General features: G+C 41.2%; 2 protein-coding genes across 2 annotated transcripts in view; one reads left to right on the top strand and one right to left on the bottom strand.

Moving 5' to 3' along the window:
- The window catches only part of LOC145455301 (procollagen C-endopeptidase enhancer 2-like), a 97,127-nt gene that overhangs the window by 26,903 nt on the left and 46,825 nt on the right, over positions 1-23,399 (bottom strand). The window lies entirely within an intron of this gene.
- Positions 870-23,399, top strand: part of LOC145455295 (plexin-A2-like) — a 31,485-nt gene continuing 8,955 nt past the window's right edge. Inside the window, exons 1-17 of the mRNA XM_080333251.1 lie at positions 870-2,215; positions 3,248-3,439; positions 4,191-4,471; positions 4,797-4,920; positions 8,281-8,434; positions 8,495-8,594; positions 8,727-8,844; positions 9,554-9,757; positions 9,935-10,028; positions 10,409-10,620; positions 12,955-13,112; positions 17,430-17,544; positions 19,905-20,056; positions 21,126-21,227; positions 21,332-21,404; positions 22,603-22,797; positions 23,180-23,252. Coding sequence (XP_080189377.1) covers positions 1,004-2,215; positions 3,248-3,439; positions 4,191-4,471; positions 4,797-4,920; positions 8,281-8,434; positions 8,495-8,594; positions 8,727-8,844; positions 9,554-9,757; positions 9,935-10,028; positions 10,409-10,620; positions 12,955-13,112; positions 17,430-17,544; positions 19,905-20,056; positions 21,126-21,227; positions 21,332-21,404; positions 22,603-22,797; positions 23,180-23,252 — 3,559 coding nt within the window. The 5' untranslated portion in view covers positions 870-1,003. The remainder of the gene's footprint in view (positions 2,216-3,247; positions 3,440-4,190; positions 4,472-4,796; positions 4,921-8,280; positions 8,435-8,494; positions 8,595-8,726; positions 8,845-9,553; positions 9,758-9,934; positions 10,029-10,408; positions 10,621-12,954; positions 13,113-17,429; positions 17,545-19,904; positions 20,057-21,125; positions 21,228-21,331; positions 21,405-22,602; positions 22,798-23,179; positions 23,253-23,399) is intronic.

The following is a 23,399-nucleotide window of genomic DNA, read 5'->3' as shown; positions in this document are numbered from 1 at the left end:
CGGCAAGATAAAAAAGCGTTGAAACGACGAAGATCGTTATTAAAAACGTAAATAACCTGGTGTACCGATTGCACTGCGAGATGCGACTGCAGTATATACATTAACGTCTACATGAACCGAATAGCTTTGGAATAAGTGGAAACCGACAAATCTGTGAGGTTGGCTATAGCGGTAAATAACTGAGTGTGCTATTTCCCGAACTACGGTTTTAAGTTGTTTACAACACGGAGTGTTGAAGATTATAGCATGGACACTACAATACGCCATACGGTATGTAGATTGCTACCTTACTACAGTTATCAAATTTGTTCAAGGCTGAGACTGCAATCCTACTTACGGCGAAGTTACTGTAAATCCCAACTTCCCAATCAAAGTAATGTATTTTCAAGTTAAAATCTTGTAATTTTGCCGCCGGGCGTCCATCAAAATTAACTATACAATGCAAATACCAGTATTGGCCTATCAATTGGTTTTGGTTGAAATACAAAACCAGGTCATGTTAATAGTCCTTGACTAGCTCTAGATATTATTGGAAGGACTCCTGCTCTGTGGCATTTTGTCATGAATATGGCATTATTCTCAATTCCTTGTATCATGTGTGTTTGTGTGCAATGTCAATGTGTATAACAATGATCAGGTTAAAATCCCAGTATGTTTAACGCAATATATTTATTGTGTGCCAAGACGGTTCCCAGTATCACGCCGTGTGTGCAGCAAGTAGAATCTTTGGTGTGCACGAGGCACTGATTCCATACTGGCAATGCTAGTGCACTTGCCAAGAGTTGGCTAACATGATATTACAGCATGTTCTAGTTATACAATTAGTAGCAGCTTTATTGCAAGTATTATTTATAAGACAACCCTGTCAAGATTTACTAACCTTAGAATGTATTTTAATAATTCAGAAATGGTTGCCTTTTGAACGCTTTTATAATTTACGAAATCAGCATGCTGTCTGCATAGTGCCGTCTTATCAGCGGTGTAACGCGACCAAACGAGTGCCATGTGCCCGTCATTGCGATACTGGTGGCAAATTTTACTTCTTTCGGCGTATCGCCTGGAACAAATTAGTGCAATTGAGCAAAGGCATTTTTACGCCGAAGTATGCGGCGACGTGCTATGCAGTTTCCAACACATGGAGTTTGATGTCGGAAATGACCGGTTATACGTCGGAGGCATGAACAGGATCTATCAACTTCGACAGGATTTAAGACCGGAGAAAACGGCTGAAACAGGCCCGAAATTGGATAGTCCGGAATGCTACCCGCACTCAGTTTGTAACTATTTAACGGAAAATACAAATAACTACAATAAGCTGCTAATAATAGACTCCGATAACGACCGACTCGTGGCCTGCGGGAGCATCAAACAAGGCATTTGCGATTTAAGGCAGCTCGGTAATGTCACGCATGTTTTAAACGAATTTCCTCCTGCCAATGATCCCCGCGCCAACGATTTTGTGGCAAGCATGTTACCTGACCAGACGACAGTCGCGTTCATGGCTCTTGAAGGTAGAGCGGGACGAGAAAGATCGCTGTATGTCGGATCATCTAGGACTGAACACGATACCAAAGTAATCTCAGATGACGAGTCGTTTCCGACGATCACCAGCAGAAGAATGCCGCGAAGAAACAAAGATCCGACGATGTTGTCTTCAGAGCTGACGTCTAAACAGACCACGAGTCATTTAACCAGAAAAGACTTGTCGTCCAAGACAAAAGACGAAAAGTTTCGAGTCAATTTCGTCAGCGCGTTCGACGGTGACAAAACTGGATATTTCGTGATTTCATATCCGCAGATCGCCGACCGTGTCAATAAAAATAAAGTCAAGTCGTACGTCTCGCAGGTCTGCATGAGAGGCACAGACGAAAAATCGACGACCAATTCGTACCTGGAAATTCCGATTGCTTCCCGTACGTGGGTTAATGGAAGAGAGTCGTTATTGACACGAGTGATAACCTCGACCACTGCGAAAGTCGGCAGCCTATTGCAAAACGAGCTCGGAATCGATATTTCTGTTGGATCTCCTAATCCTGATGTACTCTTCGTGTCTTTCGCGACGGAGGGCGACACTGCCAGCGGAAGCACTCTTGCCATGTTTCCAATGTATGAACTGGATGCGGAGTATTACGAGATGGTGAGAGGCTGCCTGAACGGGCACAGTATGACACACATTGGATGGTTGAGAGAAGGAGCCATACCGTGCAGTAAAATCGTAAGTGCTATTTCTTTGAAGTAATAGGGCGGTTACAGTGGTCAGTGCGATTGGTTATGATTTCTATGAATGGAAGATAATGCCGTAGACAACAATATGCCTGATTTCAAAATATATCTTGCAATTGTCAAGGAATGAAATTACTTTTCAGCGCTCTCACTAGGAGGTTTTCCACCTGTTGAATATAAAGCCACTTGTAAACTGGAATTTTTGTGTATGGAGTAAAAAATGATATGGCCCACCCAAAATGTTGTCCAATTTATGCGTTTTTATAGTTCCTCACTCCTGATGTAGCGTGCCCACACTGAGGGCTAATTATCAAGTGGCATTGAGGGTGCACTACTTACAACTGCGTGGGGGAAAAATGTAGCTGGTAAATTTCAATGTAAATTTGGCCACGTGGTCCAAGATTATTTACGTTCCCTTCGTTAGCTTCAAACACTCCTTGAATTTGGAAATTTAGTCAACTGTGTATCAGTGAATGGTTGTAATTGACACACAAACCTCCTCAGATGTGTATACCAAGTAAGCGTAAGAGTAAGATCTGGAGGTGTTGGAACGATAAATATCATAATTACACATTTTGGAGGTTCATTTTCCATTTTTCATGCGCTATCTAGTTTTAACCTGAAATGGATTAAAATTGTTGTTATCAATGTTCTATAAATTGTAGAACACTACTGGTGGTCCATTTAGGATTGCAGTCTCGCCTTGAAACAATACTGTGCAGTATACTCTATTTATGTATGATATCTATTTACACATGGTGTATGTGGGGCTCAGTTTCATCAAGGTATGTGAAGTGTGAACTCGTGGCTATGTAATTCCTCAATGAGCATTGAGCAATGTGCCCTTTTCTACCTAGAGAGAAATGTATTTGACGACAACTCTTCTCAAAGATTATCAGTATGGTTGGTTGGTCTTTAGATAATTGACTAGACTTTACTCACTGCAGGGAATGCCAAACAGCAGTATTATATAGTTATAGTAGTACCGTTTTACAATTACTTATTCAAATCCGTGTCATTGCAGACTTTCCCTATCAGGCGTCCACTGTGCGACAATAATATATGGGACATTGTGGGCCTGTACCAGGGAAATCGAACCAAGATCGGATACACCGTTTATGAGAGTAAAGACACGATCGTGACATCGGTGGCAGTCGCGAAGCAAGGGAAGCATACGGTTGCTTTTATGGGTACTGATGATGGTCAGCTGCTCAAGGTTTGTACTTGTGATTAATTTTTCGACTCATTGTCACTTTTGGTAAATTTTGTAAATATGTTGCTGTGGACTAAATATTGCTCCTCACCAGATGAGTCGAGATCTGTTGTTTTGACATGATATGGGTATAATCTGAAGTTTGGTATATGGCCTCCGCTTATCAAATCATTAGCTATGTTACTGCATACCGATAGTAATAATGCCGACCAGTGATCACTTATGGGTATCAATGAACTGTGTAGGAAGCGAAAAAAGTATTTTCGATAAATAGGCTACTAAACACGTCGTGAACTTCATTTTGTGTCCTTTATTAGCAATATGAGGTAGGCCTACCCTGCATGGGGACAATATGCCAATGATAAAATACAGTCTGCCACATAGATATTTCTTCCATTTTAATGCCCCATCATCTTAACATATGCTTTGATGTTAGTATGAAGCAAGGGCACTGAGGGACTTCTCTGCACCGGCAACAACTATAATGAACTAGACATGGCAATTTTACGTGGCAATTACATTCTGTCCATTACCGGTAGATATGAAGCAATATTTTACTAGTATTACCGGTATCGTGTGTGTGTGTAGTTCTTTTGGTGAACACTGTTGATACTGTACTCTAAACAAAATCCCAAATAAATGATGGTCTTGTTATTGGTAATCATGATAAATTTGAGCTATTCATAATGAGCGTATTGATATATATGTTGCCATTCATTGCAATGCGTATTTATAACAAAACTTTTTACACCAGCTCAAGATTGATTCGAAACCAGCCGGAAATCGACTTCTAGAACCCTACGAAAAAGTCGTCATCGATACGTACGATAGCAAGGATAATCATCGTTGGAAGAACATGGGCAGTCCGTCCATTCTTCCCGATATGCGATTAAACAATGAGTTCACCAGGCTTTTTGTGATGTCGGAAAGGAAGTTGTCAAGCCTCCCGCTGCACGACTGCCAAAAGTTTACGACTTGCGCGGACTGCCTCAATGCTGGTGATCCATTCTGCGGTTGGTGCACGCTACTTGACAGGTAACGTCCTTGATTTCGCTAGCAGAGTGCCAAATTAGCACTCATTCGGAAAAGTAAATGTTGTATCTATACGATATAATTTCCTGTTTGATTCCCTGTGATGTGTGAAGGTGTTTTTCTTGCTTTGGTACGATTAAATCCACATTACTTTCTGCTTATATCTATGTCTGCTTGTTTATACGTGGTAAGTTGCTATCTCGCTATGCTGTCTTGGTTGCAGTGAGCTGCACAGTTGTACAATTGAAAAGTATATTCCTGTTGAAATGAACCCAAATATTTTCGGCTGACACTCGTGAGGGCGGGTAATCGATATGTTCGATTTCAGATGTGCTCCCGCAACAGAGTGTGAGAAAGGACCAAACTATTACGCGACTTCGGACTCAAGTAGCTGCCCTAGATTGACTGGTACTAATCCTGCAGCGCTACATGTGTCTTCTCAAAGCGAGTTTGTAAGTGTTGCCTCAGTTGTGCAATTTTCTGAAGGTCATCTGCCATTAACTATGATTCGTCAGCGATTTATTTATAGCAGTGGTGCTGTAAGCAGTTTTATGATGTTTATGAAATTAGAACTTGGACATCAAAAATGCATTTTAATCTGTACATTCGCAGACCTAATTTGGATGGTCGTGACAAAACGTTTTATGAAACAGTAAAATTTTGTCTACCGATATAAAAGTCCCTCTCATTTACCGGCAATTTACGAAACCTAACGATACGATTTCTCAAAATCTTTGTAAGTGTACTTTTTGATGCATGAAAACAAGTATACACTGCAACGCTGGTCATCCTTGTGTGTGTCATACACAAACACCAAACAGGTATTCCAGTGGTTTCACAGTTTCATGCCTGCTGTTTGCCTCTTCATATTCATATACTCTCAAGTTCCAAAGAATTCTTTTATCTCTGTGACAGCTCAAATTCAAGTTCCGGATTGTCCTCGCTGATTAATATTCAACGATGAATAAATTAGTAAACGAACAGTTTTCTCGCTAAAAAAGGATGATACATTCACACTTGTTCATTGATTATATTTATAATTATGGGAATGCTACCTAGCATTTTCAATTTCTAATGTCTGATGCGACTTTCAAAGTTGAACATATATTTGCTCTTTTTACTACACGTGTAATCTCTGTATGCGCAAAGGCTCAATATATTGCTATTTAGTACTGTCAGTAGTTGCCTGGCTCAAAGTGACCACGGCATACGGCAATGTTGAATGTAGCGGTAATGTTGAATAAATAGAAGTGACAACTTTGAGAATGTAACCATGATAATAATGGATTATGTCTTACTGCTGATGTCGTGTGTCAAAAACTGTGTCATGTAAATGTCCGCCAATGTTTGCCCAGAAAAGTTGTAAAAGATGGTTCTTTTGTGCTCTGTCACTTGTTTATCAACTCGGTTGTAATCCAAGCTCTTCGTTATTCCCACTAATACAGCAACGTGATACCAGTTCTGGTTTCACATTTGAGAGCTGGAATTTAAAACTTGACTAACCACGCTTTTATAATCTCTGGTATCCCTCCCCCGTTCGCTTTGTGTTCGAGATCGCTCTGCTATTGAAATAGTGGGCGCGAATAATCTGTGTGGTGATGAGAGTGCTTTTATCTGAGATTCTTCCAAAATGTCCCTAATGTAGCGACCTCTTAGAATTCGTAATTACTGGACACGCTTTCTGTACTGTGGTACTGTACAAATCTAAGTAGATCAAAGAATTGTACATAAATGGGACACGTGAATACCAATCACACTATGACGATGACCATAAAGTCTTTGTCTTGATATATATTGTCAATGCCTCCTATGTATGCGCAATGAGAGGATTGGTTCGTCATACTTTCCTGTTTACACAAACTGAGGTTTTGTTGATGTCTGGTTTGATTGCGAAAGATACCTTAATGCGTTATGTCGTGATTTCGAATGTCTAATAAGAAGGTAATGAGAATTCGTTTGGTTTTGAATCTCTTGTCGCCGCTAATCCTTCCTACGAGTTGTGCTGCAGGGCATATGTTTGTGTATGGTGTAATAATGGCGGGCATTCCTGTGCGCTCGGTAGAAATATGCGAAAAATTCCAAGCGTTATGGTTACGCTTTGCGTGGTTACGTCATACTGTATTTTAATGGCAGCACGAGCACGCCTTGTTCTGTTGAATGCATGTAGCGCTGCATAAAAGCGGGGTTCTGTACCCTTCTATCTCACACCGCCGTGGCGCAACATCTTGATAACTAACCCAGGAAGATGTCACTCAAAATGATGATCCTTTTGAGCTATGACTTAGACTCTTACTTGCTTTGTCTTGCGTTATTCTCACCTACCTCGGAATTTCCATTGTGATCCATTCAGTTCAATTGCGAGTGAAGGTGGTGGCCATTACCGTGTGAATGGGTGAAATAGTTTGCTTTTACACAAAAGCCGTCTATGATGATTAGATGGGCTTTGTATTCGCCAAAGCACTGGAAGTATTTCGCTTGTTATTCCTGTGATATTGTGAGCCGGTATTAATGATAACATATTAGTACAGACAACGGTGGATTAAATGGAAGCTTGCTACTAAATAGGGATAACACATCCCACAATGATTATTAGCTATGATTGTGATTATATTGATTTAACATTTCCGGTATGATCGCACTCTCACTAATTGATAGTAATAGTAGTATACTAGTATTTACATCTCTATGTAGATTTTCGTTCGTCTTACGGAGTCCTATCTTGGTAATTATTTACATGAGCTCAATATAACAGAACTTCCTTACATCTATTTTGATACGGTAACTTGTTCTGTGTGCTGTAAGGAATGTTATTGCCAATGGAGAGAAACGGAACTAAAAGCTGGAATTTCCAATGTCCGTTGATTTTTAAATTGTATCTGAATGTCTTGGCCTATGTGCTGGCATTGGCCGTAAAACACGCTTTCAATGTGTTCTATATCATTCTTTACTACATAAATTTTTTTTTTTATTGATACACATGTAGATTTTCTAGGTGTTGCGTCAGTTGATACTCTCACCTCCTCCAAATGCATTAGTTGATCGTTGCTCAGTTGGATTCTTTCCAATTTTTCCATTTCGCTATATTTTCTGGTTGATATGCCCAGTTGCAGTATCTCAATTGCTCATGGAAGAATGTGACAACATTATGCCCACGATTAGGGCTGGGCACAATGATTCGTGTACTCGAATCTGAATCGAGTATTAATTTTAATGATTCGAGTCGAGTAGTAAAAGACGATTTTTTCGAGTACTGAAATTATACGCTCTTCGCTACTGAAGTTTAATTTCAACGAGAATTAGATTTACGATACGATTTCCCCCTGTGGTACCCTTAAAACCTTGATTGCCCGTATTGCAGCATACAAAACATAGTAAAAAAGCTAATAACGTTACTGGAAATATCACATTTACGAATTCATGATCATCCCACAACGTTGTCACAAAGTGCAATGAAATCGGTATGGTCAAAGAATATACCAAAGTATCTTTAATGTGATGGATAATAGGCATTATAATCTTTGTGTTGGCATAAAAGTTACTTATTTGAACTTTTGCATATTATATTATATTATGACGTCATAGCGAGTGACACTCGAATACTCGACTCGGCTCGAAGCATAATAAGTGATTCAGAATCGAATCACTCAGGTACTCGATTTTGCCCAGCCCTACCCACGATAGACTAGCATCTTCCTAATCCTTTATGGCCAGACTCACCACAAGGCCTTCTGATAGTATCATATAGTGCGATATTATAATGCTACTGTAATTGGAATATCTGTATCCCTTGCTTCAATTTTGTATTCCTTCAGATTAAGGTGGACATCGCCAACATCCCGAATGCGATCGGCGGATCGTACTGGTGTGATTTTGGCGATGCGGGCAGAACCCCGGCCACTTACAGGGACACGTACGTTTCGTGCAATTCACCTCTGCCGTCGAAAGTACCCAATCTGAACGGGAAAGGTACGACGGGTCGTTTGCCGCGACGTGTCTCGTTATTCTGATTTTTGTGTTGATATTCAGAGATTCGATTGCCTTTAACGCTAGTCTATGCGGCGATGGGCTCCAATATTGAAATCGCGGCTACGGAAATTGTTTACTATGACTGCAACTACCTGAGCTCGTGAGTAGAATTTAGGTTTAAAGCCAGACCATGGAATTTTTTGGATGGTAATGTACTTGGCGGTCGGCTACGAGCCTCTGTCGTATCTGCTGGCGGTCTGTGTTCGATTCTGAATTTTTGTTTCCATTTTAGCTGTCTTCAGTGCCTCGGGTCGGCGAGCTATGAATGCCACTGGTGCGTGGGAGACAATTCGTGTGTCCGGAACGGTGTTTTGTGCAAATCTTATCCTGGGAATTTACATAATTCCGAAGTATGTTCCTCACTTGCTTTTTGACAGCTACCAGCTTTTTTTGCGAACATGGCGGTTATAACTAGGGATGAGCAGTAAGGATCACTGAGTCTAATCGCTTGAAACTCGCAGGGATGGTGGATGCAAGCATATTATGCGATTTGATTATGTTCTCTTCGGTGTTTGTAATCCTTACTGGAATTTAATTTCGGAGATCTGAAAATACTGAAAAATATTGATTTGATTCAGAGTCCCTTTCAAATGCTATGTGATTAAATATTGCCCATCCCCATTTACTTTTGACCCTTTCACATTATCCGATCTGTCGTGGCCTGTCGTGAAACTTCATTGTTTCGAGAGAGAAAGCTGTCACGGTATACGCGTAGACTCTTCTGCCCGTAAAATTTAAGGTATCAAATCCTACATACAGGTGCGTCACCAACCTCAATAAATGGGAGGTGTTTGGGGAATGCGGGTGGTGTTACAGCGAAAGTGGATACCGCATTCTATATTCTAACGAACCTATTTAAAATGTATGTACACTGTACAGAAGCCGAAATTAATTGCCTTGCTTGTATCTGATTGTAATAATTACTGGCTGAGCGCGATCAGAAACAAATTACTCGCTATGGAGTATTGAGGCTAGATTATGGATTCAAAAAGGAGGGGTGTTCGATCATACGTAGCCAATGCGACAGAGACTACGACTTATTGGCACGTTTCCTCGCAGGAATGCCCGCGCCTTTCCGAGGTCGTGGACCCCCTTTACATTCACGAGCGCAAGCCGCAGAACGTCCGACTGCGGGTCGATAATTTGGGCCCGATCATCACGTCCCGACCCAAGTTCCAGTGCGTGTTTGCGATCGACGGGCTGCCGCCGAAGAAAATCAACGGGTCGATGCTTTCGCGGGAAGTGTCATGCGGGCCTATCACGGTAAGAGATTGTTTGTGCCGAGATTCTGGTATTTGTGGTAGGCGTGCTATGAACTGATGAAGTTATCATGGCTATATTCCGTATTGTTAAAGGAGTGCCCCCCCCCCTTAATATGATGTCGTCTCAACTCAAAGTTGAAAATGTTCTTCATTTATCGAATTCGCGACGTGTTTCCAGGGGTTCCTGCCTGCCGATAAGTATGAAGCCGACGCGAGAATCGATCTCTACTGGGGTGACAACTACCTCATCGACAACCCAGAGTCTTTGAAAGGTGAGTACTGCCACGCATACATACAGATCATTGTATCCTGGCGTTTTTTTTTTATTTTCTTTTTGTTGGAGTCGGAGATTTTTAAACTTTGAAATTAAACCAAACGTTACCGAGTTTTACTAAAAAGTGTGTGGTTGTAGTTACAAGAGTTGCCAAGTTTTTCATGTAGAGCAGGTGGATCTTCACAAACTCGACTTCTTTCCGCGAGTACAATTTGTTTTCAAGTTCAAAAATATGGGTTGATTCACTTGTCCATGATAATAACTAAAAATGTTGCAAACATTCTGCGATTGTGAGTTCTGGAGTCGGTGATAAAGTGAACCAACTCTGCAGGGCTGGTTGTGTCCCTGCCCTTTTTCAATTTGTCCTTGACCGTTCAGTGAGAATGTACCGATGCTCGCACGGCAAGGGCGACAGCTGCGGCACCTGCTTGCTGCGGGACCAGGACTTGCACTGCGGCTGGTGCGAGGCGGAGAAGAAGTGCACGCTGTGCGACGAGTGCACTGGGAAAACGTGCCAGTCCGTGTCGGGCGGCGTTTACCCGGGGTGGCTCGACGAAGCGCAAGTCTGCACGCATCCGGAAATTTTGAAAGTAAGATCGATAGGTTATTGTCGATTTGCGGTGTTTTTGTTGTGCCGATAGTTGATTCCTGTCGTCTGGTATGCCCTTGTACGATGTCCAGGGCTGTCAAAGAAAGTTGCCAGTGAATTCGCACCTGGAGGCACCTAATCCTAACCTAAGCTTACTCAAGCTACCCTCTATCAGGTTGTAACGTCTCGAGTCATGATTTTTTATTGACTTGACTTGAGTCATTTTCTCAAAATACGGAAATGTCTCGACTCGAGTAATTATGCGTATTGACTCAACTTGGACTCGAGTTATTGCGCGTGTCTCGAACCAAATCATATGACTCGAGACTCAGACGGCAAAGACCGATATTTCATTGTAATTTCAAAGAATAGTAAAGTAACCACGCTGTTGGGATTTTGTCTATTGGTACTGGTACTTGAAAATGCGACTAGAAACTGCTAAAAGTGAAGTAAAAGTTTAGTATATATTATAAATTCGGACCATTCGATATCATCAAACAGAGTTATAAAAAGTGGGTTCTACAAGACTTTAACTGGAAACCGAGCAGTCAACACAATGATTTGGACTCGGACTCGAGGCATAGTACCATGACTCGGACCCGGACTTGGCTCGGCGGTGAATTGAGAATGACTCGGGTCAAAACTATAATTTTAAGTGAGATTGACTTGTGACTCGGAGCCTTGTGGCTTGGTTACAACCCTGCTCTCTATCCTCATACACGAAATCTACCCCGAACCCGAATCCTATAATTCATAAAGGCCAAGTCAGTTAATGTGACCTCAATATACCTCAAAACTACTTTCTAGTTTTCAAAATCCAAATTGTAAAAAACAAGTAGTTTTGAGAATATTTTAGTTAGTGTCGGTAGTGCAATGTTTACTTGAATACCCCGGAAAGTACAATTACTCGGCTTCCGACCTCCTCTCGTGCTGATGTAGGTGTTTTCACCTCGTCGGTGATTGTTCTTGCCCTTGGAATGTCCCAGTATATTTGCTTTCGAAATAGTTGACATCGCAATGAAACTTTACGATGACATCTGGTTTTGATTTACGTGTCAGTGATCCTTATACGAGATGATATCTAGGCCGTGACTGTGTGGTGTTTACACTTGTGGGTGTGTTTTTGTCGGGGATGTCGGGAGACAGGGTTATGCCATAATTAGGGCGTTACGTAAGTCTGGAGACGGTTCTTGTTGACACTGTGACAGTGTGGACTTCGCACCTGGGATTTTTTGCTGTCACCATCCATTCAGGCTGCGGAGTAACCCAAACACTTAAGATTTGATGTGACGCTGTCTGGGAAATATAGTCCATGGCCCAGATCAGAGATGTTCAGTGACGAAGTACTTCTACTTGTTACTAGTGCTCGAATAGGTTTTGCCTAGTTGTACTCGAAGAGTTTTTTAGGCAAGATAACTTACTTTTGTGATTTTGTAGTTTAGAAAGTAGTTTCGGTGTACGCTTGCATCACGTTCATGAGTGAAATATTTATGGCAACAAAAAGGCATTGTGTCTCGGTACCTGAATTTTTTTTTCGAAAACTGCACATTAGGGATCTTCAAAAATGACTTTTTTCTCAAATCGTACTGGCTACTTGATAAAATTGTTAGGTTAACTAATTTAAGCCAACACACCAAATTTGGTTCAATTCCAACCAGTAGCCGGCATTGTTACAGGAGAAGAAAGTTTCTATTTATTATATAAAAATAAGTAACAAAAAATTTGAAAATTTTCAGTTCACCCCATGAAAGTAATAGGTTGTCTATAGAAACGATGTTCACCAAATTTAGTTCAATTCCAACCAGTGGAAGCGGAGTTATCGCCGTCAAAAATTTGGATTATAAATGAATAAAATAGTATTTACGGTGACGGTGACCAAATCTTCAATTATTTATTATAGTAAATACTATTTTATTCAAATCCAAATTTTTCGACGATAAATAGAAACTTCCTTCTCCTGTAGCAATGCGGCTACTGGTTGGAATTGAACCGAATTTGGTGTTTAGGCTTAAATTAGGTAACCTAACAATTTTATCAGGCTTAAATTAGGGAACCTAACAATTTAATCAAGTAGCCAGTGCGATTTGAGAAAAAAAGTCATTTTTGAAGACCCCCACTGCACATATATGTAGTGCCATAGTAATTTTGCATCACCACGAATATGCGTCTTGAAATTTCGAGAGTAGCCGCTTACGGTTGACTGTTAAAAGTGCGTGATCCCTCGGCCCAATCTGTCCTTTGAGACTACTTTAGTACTTTTTAGACTTTTGATTTTCTACCTAATAGTTTGACATAGATTTCATATCGTACGTCCTACGACACGTTTTCTTTTCAGTTTACGCCAGAGTCTGCTGCTCCCGGCGGCAGAACCACCATTACGATAGACGGCATAAACTTTGGCAGGATATTCCGAGAGGACACTGAAGAAGTTAAAGTCACTGTTGCCGACGAGGATTGTAACATAGAAAAAGATGGCTATCAAGAATCGTCAAGGTAAAGCGAAATCATTCCGTATATGTCCATTGGGTATTTGAATCGGGTAATGAGATACAATTTTTTTTGTATCACTGGATATATATCGTTCGTCCAGAATAGAAAGGGCCTATGTCACATTTCATAGTTCTGAGAAAATTCAATTCAAAGATTATGAGTTTTTATTATTGAAAAATCTTGAAGCTTTTCAAGTTAAAAGTCCATATATGCTTCTCCTCATCACTCAACTTGATTTCTGAACACACTATCCGTTTTCAAATCGATCTGCTTGTCGGGGTTTTCCCCCCCAAATGGACATAGGCTATGAATAACGCTCAATAATATCCTGGGACATAGGCCCATTCCACTCAATTTAAGGACATAGGCCCTTACGTGCAACCATGTTCAGTTATCATCCTTGAACATCATAATACCAAATTTATGACCTCTAGCACACATTTCTCAGGAAATTAGTATATTTCACATTCTCATAAATTAAGAGTGTATACAGTAAGCGACCAAGTCAATTTAAATGCCATGAAAACTACTCGAATTGGACTTAGAAATCAAACAACAGAAACTAAAAAGCCGAAAATAACTAATGTAAACCAAATAACACGAGCAACGTTGCTACACTCAATCTGCGATTAATCATCACTGCTTTCACTCTCAGTGTCACATTCTTCAAGTGGAAGCTCTCTGTAAAACTGATGGTGCTGAGGAGGAACTAGATTTTTTTGGCACAGTTTCTGCAAGGCCTCGTACTTTGCTTTAGATATTCCGGGTGGAGATGCGTAAACTTTTGGCAGATCTTGCAATTTTGGCAGGCCCAACGACTCCAATTTCGTGCCGGACAAACGAGCGCTGATCCTAGGACTGTTTATGAAGTCCACTGTTCTGAATTCTACGTCAGAATAATAATACTTGAATTTCAGCTTCGTGGAATTTTGTTCATCAAATTTCAACTGAATCAATTTTGACCATCTGATGATCTCCCCCTTGTCATCTCTTGCTGTAGATCTATATACGTCTCTGAAAGAATTTAAAGCTGCACTAATTTTGAAGTTATAAATCATATCATGTTTCATCAGGTTAACTTGAGCATTTCTTGTGCTGTGTTTTGTGAGAGAGTGCGTTATGACCGATTCCCATTGAGCCAATGTGAAAGTTTGCATTCTTCTTGCCTCTCTTTCAATCGACGAGTGGGCACAGTCGTTCTCATTTTGACTGTGACCAGTTATGAAAAATGATAGGGTGATTGAACTGAAATTGAGCCAATGAAGTGCTAAAGACAGCATAATGTACACCATGCGGTTACAATTCTGACCAGCACATCTGTCACAGAATAGAAAGACTTCTTTGATTCCCGACTGAGAAAGTTTTGTCAAATATGAAAGGAGACACGGTGCAACTTCGTTCGATCCTTTCTTCGCATCTTGCTCACTCCACAAGTAGCACTTCACATCATTTAAATCGCTTATTTCTGTTACAGTCAGATTATAGCATCTAAGTCGCTGGCTGTAATAGAAGGATGATGAGCTTGCAGCAGGCGTTAAAAGAGTTTTTTGAAAATCGAATGCTGCTGCATGCATGCCAACCGTGTGTTTGGCACTTTCTTTGATCTTTGTCTTATATTGTCGGCTCATAAGTTTCTCCTTGTCATGCAGCAGCTTCTCCTGTCTTTTCGTGACATCAATATTTTCTAATCTGCAATTTTCCCATGCATCACACGTGTCACAGCGATCCTTGGAAGGTCTTTGGAATTTGATATTAAAGTATTGTTGGAAAATTGTTCTGTATGTCTCATACAACACGGGACTTACAACCCCTTTCTCACTGCAAAACAGTAAATACATTCTATGCATGGATGCTACGTCTAGTGTAACAGGTAGATACTGACAGCCGGTGCCTTTCCGTACATAATGACTCTCTACTGTCTTGAATGATTCTATATGGTTAATGACATTAAGAACCTTTTCGCTGCTCAGGGTGACATGAGTATTGCTTTTTTCACGTTGGTCTGGCTCAATTGACCTGGATCCCTTTTCCTTTAACATTGCTGTTCGGACTTGCTTTCTACTGATGCCTAATGTTGATAGAAAGAATGTTTGACAGACTTCTGTTGAATGCACTTGAGTGTCCAACGATTTTTGGAGAAAGTATTTGTAGGAATTAGTTCTATTTCTCTTACTTTTTGAGTAAACTCGCGATCGCCTTCGAGCGATGTTTATTCTTTTGACATTTTTTGTAATGAATAGTCGTTTCTGGCTCTGCGATTCGAGTTGCCAAAATTCCTCAAAAACTTTCGTACGTTCTTGATCTGTCATTTGTGATGAGCAATTATCTCTGCATTTGCAGGATGGTCCCATAACCCGTTTGGGCATGATACTTTTGCCTTTCGTTTTCGACATGTATTCATATGACTGTCCTCTCATGCGAGCGATCTTCTGCGTAGTTCGTACCCATTTTGCAGGGTTCCTTTTTCTTTTTTTTTCAGGAAGAGCATTTGCGAATTCATACTCAGTAGAGCATTCTGCATTAACATCATTTATTGTGTTATTGTTCAATCTCCGGATATCTGTTAATTTCCACTTCAGAAAAGACCCCTCGGCATGTATATCACTATCAAACTCCTTCCACATTAGAGCTTTCTTGAAAACCTTCGTCACAACAAATCTTGCACATCTTTCAGAACAATTTTCATTGAACTTGGCCTTGAACAACTCGAAACTGTCATTTGTCAAAATAACTTCCTCATTTAAAATCAAATTGCAGACTGAGGCCAACAAAGTTTCTGAATTGTCAGCATTTTCAACATCGGAATCCAAGTATGCTGTTGAGTGTTTACTTTTAGAAGCTTTCAGTTCTTTTTGGTAGTCATAATCTGGGTCATTTCGAGAGTCATCTAACTCGGAATCAGAGACAAGTTCATCGTCACTTTTCCCGGCAGAATTTATGATGAAATTACGTCTGCTGTCAGGAACAGTAAGCATCAAATATTTCTTTGGGATGGACGTGACTTCATTATCAATTTTAATATTAATAAATACGTCTAAATTCATTATGAGTAGGGCGATTTTTTTTTACCTAAAAAACGGTAGATTTTGATTTAAAAAATCAAAATTTTGTCATTTTTTTTACCTTAACAATCTGGATTTTTACCAAATTTGACCTAACATACGCAAATTAGGTGTTTTCCCACATATTGTTAGAATTGTACTACTTATCTTCATTTCTGGTTGGATCTGTCTATCCTTGTGAAGTAATTTGGCCTGAAAAAAACTTTTTTGATAAAAAACTGACGAATTTTTACATGAAAAAACTTTATTTTTACTTAATCTGGCCCCATGAAGAATTTCAGTAGTTTCATTACGTATTATGGTAGAAAAAAATCAGAATTTTTTTGTAATACACAAAAGATACTTTCCTACATGCTCGGATAGAAAGTGTCTGTCCTTACTAAGTAACTTGCCGAGAACGGAGAAAGAACGTTCAACAGCAGCATTTGTTGGCTGTTCAACAGCAGCAGTTGTCCGCTGACAACACTGCTGGTGACAAACCGTGTTGCTTCATTCTGGCAATTGTGTCTACATCACAATTTTTCATCATGCGCTTCTTGATATAAGAACCATGCAATGCCCACGCAGTCTTGCTTCAGTGAAGATATTGCGGTACGTTGAGCATAACACCATGTCAACCCATTTGTTTATGATTCACAATGAGCAGACAATGGGCCGTTTACAACGGTAGGGCTATAAAGTAGGCTACAAGCTGTAAAATGTCAAATGATAAGTGCACAATCTACAATACAGACGAAATGCAGGTTGCAAAAAAGTTTTGAATTTGTAAAAAATTTGACATTTTTTGACCTAACGCTACAATTTTGACCTAATTTTGACTTTTTTGACATGTCAAAAAAAATCGCCCTAGTTATGAGTTATAATATACATGATAATTGTAGTTTTTATACTTTCTTCAAACCTTAAGAACCTTGAAATCTTCATTAGTCGTATCACTATCACAGCATCTAAAAAAGAGGTAGCGCAAGTATTACACATGAGGATTGCAGTTTTGATACCTTCTTCAAATTGTCTCCAGTGTAATGTATAACTGGCATTATTTTCATTGTACTTGCATAAAAGGTGCATATTTGAACTTTCCATGTCTCCGTACTGTTATGCCATGATAATGATACTCGAGTACTTTCCTGAACTCGGTTCGGAATCGAATTAGTCAGCCCAACTCGTGCGATAGTCAATTTTAAGTTATACTGTACAAAAACAACTGGTACATCTGGAAACAGCCGTTTGTACTGGATTGATTGATTTTCTACTTTAGAATTGTTTGCACGGTGGAAGACGTCGGGAGGACCAAGAACGGCCCAGTGTCGATATGCCTGCTGAGTTACACGGGTGAATGTAGAGGTAGCGATTATCGGAACTCAAGTCAGAAGGTAGGCGTTCAACAGTTTTTGACTGAGTATGTTGAAGATTCTGGTATTGGTAGTTCTGTGAGGCGGTCGGATTGCAAGTGTTATAACGGCAGAAAGACGTTTGTGTTCAGGAAATAGAAACTGGTTTTTGAGTGTAATAATATACGTCTAGAACAGTGGTTCCCAAACGGTGGGGAACGGTGGTTTCTGGTGGGGAATAGACACATTTGTTCAAAATTATATAGAGGACAGTCTACATATTCACGGAGACACATGCGCATTTACCATTACCAGTTAACTGCTCTGGAATGTATTTGTCGAAAATTATATTGCGTGTTGTTCACAAAGCCTCACCAGCACGGCTAGTTTGACGTGAAATATGCGATTGTTTTGCGTACTGGCGTGGTTGTGTGTCTTGTGTAGTCAAACCAGCAAATGGCTGCTCTGTGATGACGAAAGTGCTGGGTAGTGGCCAGTGGGGAACAGGACCGTAACTGCCGCACCCCAAACCCCCCGCGATATAATATTGCCGAATATCTGATTATTGGGTACCCTTCCCCCATGAAAATACGTAGAATTTATAGAAATGGAGACTCCGGCGTCGGCCATTACTGCGCCACGACGCGCCAAGGCATCTGAAGTTATAGGACATGTAACATGCAACTTCGAGAAGTGTGCCAGAACGATCAGCAGCGTGAAGACCTTGGCCGAGAAGGAATGCCCTTGTGGTGACCCAAAACTTAGATATCTATACTAATATACAATATACATATATGTTCAATTGGCTAAATGGCTGGCGCCGAATGTTCCTGTCCTGGCGATCTGAACGCCACAGGACAAATGCCATCCCGCAGGGAGCAATTATTTGTCAGTGAAGCAATGCCAATTTGAAATCGTGTGAGCCTTTTAGTTTTGGCGATTTCCATGTCTTTTGACATAGCAGATATAGGAGGTCACAAAATAGCATAATGTAACGAAGTCAATATACCAACGGGTCCGCCCGAAGATGTTCAATTCTTATTTAGGGGTCCTACCTTTTTCAACACACCTCACTCAGCTCTACCGGCAAATCTGATTAAGTCAGCAGAGAGGGGATAAAAAATTGATAGTAAAATATATGCAATTCCCGATCATATTGGCCGATTCAAACACGAATTATATAAATTTTACGCGCTTCGCGCGTTTAGTCGAATTAAGGCGACGCATTAAACAGTATAATCAATGTAGCTGATAAGTCGCAGGGAAAAACGTACAGGCTCAGTGGGGCTGAGGGGGTTCTGGGGGCCCAAGACCAACGTTTTTTTGGCGAGGCTGAAAAAGTGCTGACTGGGGGGAATGAAGGCTCGGAATAAATCTGAAGTGGGGAATGAAGACAAAAAGGTTGGGAACCACTGGTCTAGAAACTAGAACTGCGAATACTAAATGATTGCTGTTTGCTAGTTTGTCGCTGCCAAGGTTGACTTCTATACTGTGAGATGCTTGGATGTAAGGATATAACCTAATGTCCTAGCCTAGCTTTTTCCCAAACGTGGCTGATCAGTGCTCGTTAACACTACTATCCCCTATGCTCCTATTTAGTATTAACGCATTTGTTTTGTCTAGCGGAATTGCCGTGTCTAGGAAAGACGGCTGTCTTCAGGGAGGTATATGCATGGATTTTTCATTGTTGTGAAGCCGCGCGCTCATACTTTGCGTTGTCGATGGGGGAGTTTGGTTGAAGGTTATGAATTATTTGCGGCCAATCGGTTTACCGAGCAGCATGCCGAGAAAGCACTTTTCTTCGATTAGGAGACATTTGTTCTTGTTCTTCTACGTTATTCCCGATTTCTTTTATTGCTCTGCGAGAATCGCACGCCGTTATCTTTATTTTGACTCTTTTTGTTTGGTGGAAGTCAGGGTGGCACTCGTCGTGACAAACAACGACAGTTTTACGAAGTTCGCTCCTGTGTTTCGGATTTAATTTCTTTTGCTTAAGTTCAATATTTCGTGCTACGTTCACGTGTCATTCAGATTATTTAATGCTTACAGCAGTCACCAAACGAACTTGTCACAATGTCACTTCGACTGGTCCGTATCATAGCATTCAAAACATGTAGTGCAAAGTCACAGATTTTAGTGGAGATGATATTTCTGTTAAGACTATTGTCACACACATTCGCAATGAAGTGGGTGTGGTCGAGAAAATGCTAAATTGTCTTTACGTGGTGGGGAACTGGAATTGTTTTCTTTGTGGTCGCGTACTAGTAATATGTTTGAACTTTCCCCATTTTCCATACTCATTAGCTTTCTTGACTCCCTCAGGTACCAGTACTTTAATTTGCCCAGTTCTACCGACATCCTATCGAGCGAAAATCTTTCACCGGTGACGTCTGCTATTTCAGTTCTTTAATTTCGTGATGCCGCGTCTGAGCAGCTTCGCCCCGCAGCGTGGCTTGGGGAGCGGTGGCAGCGTGATCACGTTTGCCGGGGACAATCTCAATATCGGTAACAACGTCACTGTGCAGATTGGCGACAGAGATTGCGACGTCGTCAGGTGAGAATCAGGACTTGAATCGGAGCATTTCCGCTTGTGAAATATGTGTTCTAATGCTAATGCGCTCTAGGCCTGGGGCTTGCACAGATACGGCAAATATGGTTTGCGACCGGCAAAAGAGGTTTCTTATCGCCAGGGTTGTCCTACTGTCCTTATTTCATGATTTGTCCGTATTTTGAAGGGCGATGTCTTTTCAAATATTGTCATTATTATAAGATTTGTGCCTTATTTTCATTCACCGCAGGTTGCAGTCATTAACGGTGAATGCAAACGAATGTTTCAACTAGACCAGTGATTCCCGGCCGCGGCTCTCTCCGTGATAGCCTCTAAACATGCCGCAAAAAGTATAATAGACGACAGTTGTTTGTTTGTTTCAATGAGTAGTTATAGTTAATTTCTGTATATAAATGCTTAAATGAGGGATGCTTGTTATGTCTATTACTCATGGTATATTCCCCCGCAAACTTGCGCATTAAGTACTGGAATGTATGAAGACTGTAGAGCTATCACATAACGACACTATAGTATGATTTAGAAATGATATGCATTTTGAGTTTCAATGTATAGCTCTCACGAATCTGCGTCTATCAATGCTAAAATAACCAATATGGAATCTATAGAAGTCCACGTGCATGCTTTTGAACTAGCTGGATGGCGAGATCCACTGGTAGGCTAGCTACCCTTACATTTACGTAATAAGTAGCCGACTCGAGTGTTTTCATGCGGCTCCACACGTACTCTGAAGTTTGAAACGCGGCTCCGACACGCAAGAAGGTTGGGAACCACCAATCTAGATTGAAAGGAGGTGGGGCCATGATTACTGGGCTGGACAGAAGTTAATTTTTTGGACTTGGATGGGTCAATGATCAACGCTAAAACTAATTTGTGCATATTTCGACTTGGCGCACGAATATTTTTCGACAAAATTCACTCGATTACCCAGAGGTTATTCGCGATTGGAATTATCGTATTAGGCTTCAAGTCCATTCGTCATAGCCATAGTCATGAGTCTGTAAGGCGAAAAGTCGATGACGGCGTTTCACGGAAGATTTTTATTTCCGTTTGGCAGCGGTTCCATGTCAAAAAACGGCTTCAAATGCAAACTGGCCTGCAAGGGTAGCAGCCGGACCCGGAGAAGCCATCGTCGCAATGGGCACGAGAAGAACCGCAGGTTTGTGGTCTGATCTGTTCCTCTCGTGGCAACGGGGACCGGCCTTGCCAGAGAAGCGGAAGTCATCTTTTCGGGAAGCCGTCACCGAGATTTTTATATTCCAGAAATCCGTTCTACAGACAGGAGTCGTCACGAAGAAAGAGGCTCAGAAGAAATGTGATGGACGCTCCAGTTAAGGTGGTGATCTCGCTATTATCATGCCGCAAATGATGGTTCTTTTGTTTTAGCACTTTGTTTCGAACTATCGCTTATATACTACCGAAAATCGCCGTGATCATGTCACTGGTACCGGTCGGTAGCGATCAGTGATCAAGCATTGTTTTGTACCGCACATTTGCATGTTGTTTGTTTCATCATATCGGTTGGCTAAATGAATCTCTGCCCCTCTGTAATCGGTCATTTGGGCTTCTGCTCGTGTGAACTAGGTTTTCAGATCCGTCTTCCAGGCTGTCTAGTCTCACTTTTTGATGATGTCCCATAATCTATAAGTGATGCAGACTGCAGTGGCATTCAAAGGAACAGATGCAGTTCATGAATGACAGGGTTGTAGCCAAGTCACGAGGTTCCGAGTCACTAGTCAATCTCACTTTTATGGTTTTGACTGTGAGTCAAATCGAGTCATTTTCAATTCACCACCGAGTCAAGTTCAAGTCCAAGTCACGGAGTAGAGTGTCGGGTCCGAGTCCAAGTCATTGTGTTGGCTGATCAGTTCCGAGATAATGTCATGTGAAACCCACTTTTTACAACTCTGCTCGGTGATATCTATAGCTTCGCATCCATCATGCAGTAATTTTCCTCACTTTTACCAGTTTTTGGTAGCATTTTCAAGTATCAGTACTGATAGACGAAATAACAATGGTGTGATAACTTAACTATTCTTCAAAATGACAATGACATGCCTGTCTTGGTAGACCCAGTCTTGAATCATATGACTTGGTCCGAGTCATGCGCAATGACTCGGGTACAAGTCGAGTCTACGCACAAATTGGCTCGAGTCGAGTCATTTGTCGTTTTTAAGAAAATGACTCAAGTCTGACTCGAGTCATTACAACCCTGATGAATGATTGCGCGGGCCACCTGAGTGTCGATATGACATTTATTGGTGGCTATCTAATTACGAGATGGGAATGGGGCCGTTATTTGGTCTCCAGGGATGAAAGTGATGAACAATTTAGCAGTCAGGTTGATCAGAATTCACACTGAGCCATCGTTATGCTGATTTCTTCTCTTGGAATGGAAATTACGCAGGCGATTAATTTGATAACGCAAGTCATTTCCAACCCCTGGTCATCCCTGCACTAATGTCTACAAATCGACACTGCGCCTCGTTATGGATTCCTGACACTATTCCGTTTCGACCCGATGTTGTTTGCAGGTGAATTTCGACTATCGCGTCGAGGTCTATCCGTACCGCTTTGTCTTCGAGAATTCGCTGCCAACCAACCTGGTCTTGGACCGGCACGAGTCCATCCAGAGCGGAGGCATGAGGTTTGTGGTGAAAGGCAACAACCTCGATCTCACTCAGAAACTGATGCTTCAAGTTTCTCTGGACGGACGCCATAAGTCTCGGGTACGTCTCGGCGATTGATTTTATTTGTTGGGAAGCCGGTGTTTTGTAACGCGTTTGTGATGGTTGCCTAGCGACACGAGATCGTGTCACTTTATGACCCTAGAACTAACCCTAACCCCAAATTGAACCCCTACCCGAATCCTAACGGATATGCCTGCTCAGTGCTCATGTGTCCACATACAGGTTCTGATGTCACGACTGTCATTAGCAGTTGATGTACGTGGCCATCATTTAACAACTTATAGTTATAGTGATCAATATTGTATCAGATAATATTTCACGAAAATCGGACTTGCGCAAGAAAATGCGAGCCAAGCCAATGGTATCTCCTACTGCTTTACACAGTTTGATTTTTGCTATCCTCTGCGTTTCGCTTTTCCAGGAATGTGATCCGCCTGGGTCGGATTCCACTTTCAGAATATGTCACTCGCCTTCCATCACCGGACAGCGTGTAGGTGAGAATCTTTTATCGATAGATGCCCAGCTCTGACGGTGAGATATCTTGATATGTCTCGTGATATCGTGATATGTCTCATCAGATTTGACGCTAGTTGAATTACTGGTTGAATTCACCTTCCGTGATAAACATCTATAGGCGAATG

The sequence above is a fragment of the Botryllus schlosseri genome, chromosome 14 (assembly GCF_051294905.1).
Source record: "Botryllus schlosseri isolate E-star chromosome 14, Bs_hap1, whole genome shotgun sequence".
Taxonomy (NCBI): Eukaryota; Metazoa; Chordata; class Ascidiacea; order Stolidobranchia; family Styelidae; genus Botryllus; species Botryllus schlosseri.
The sequence above is the reverse complement of the archived record's forward strand: the minus strand, read 5'-3'. Positions and strand labels throughout refer to the sequence as shown.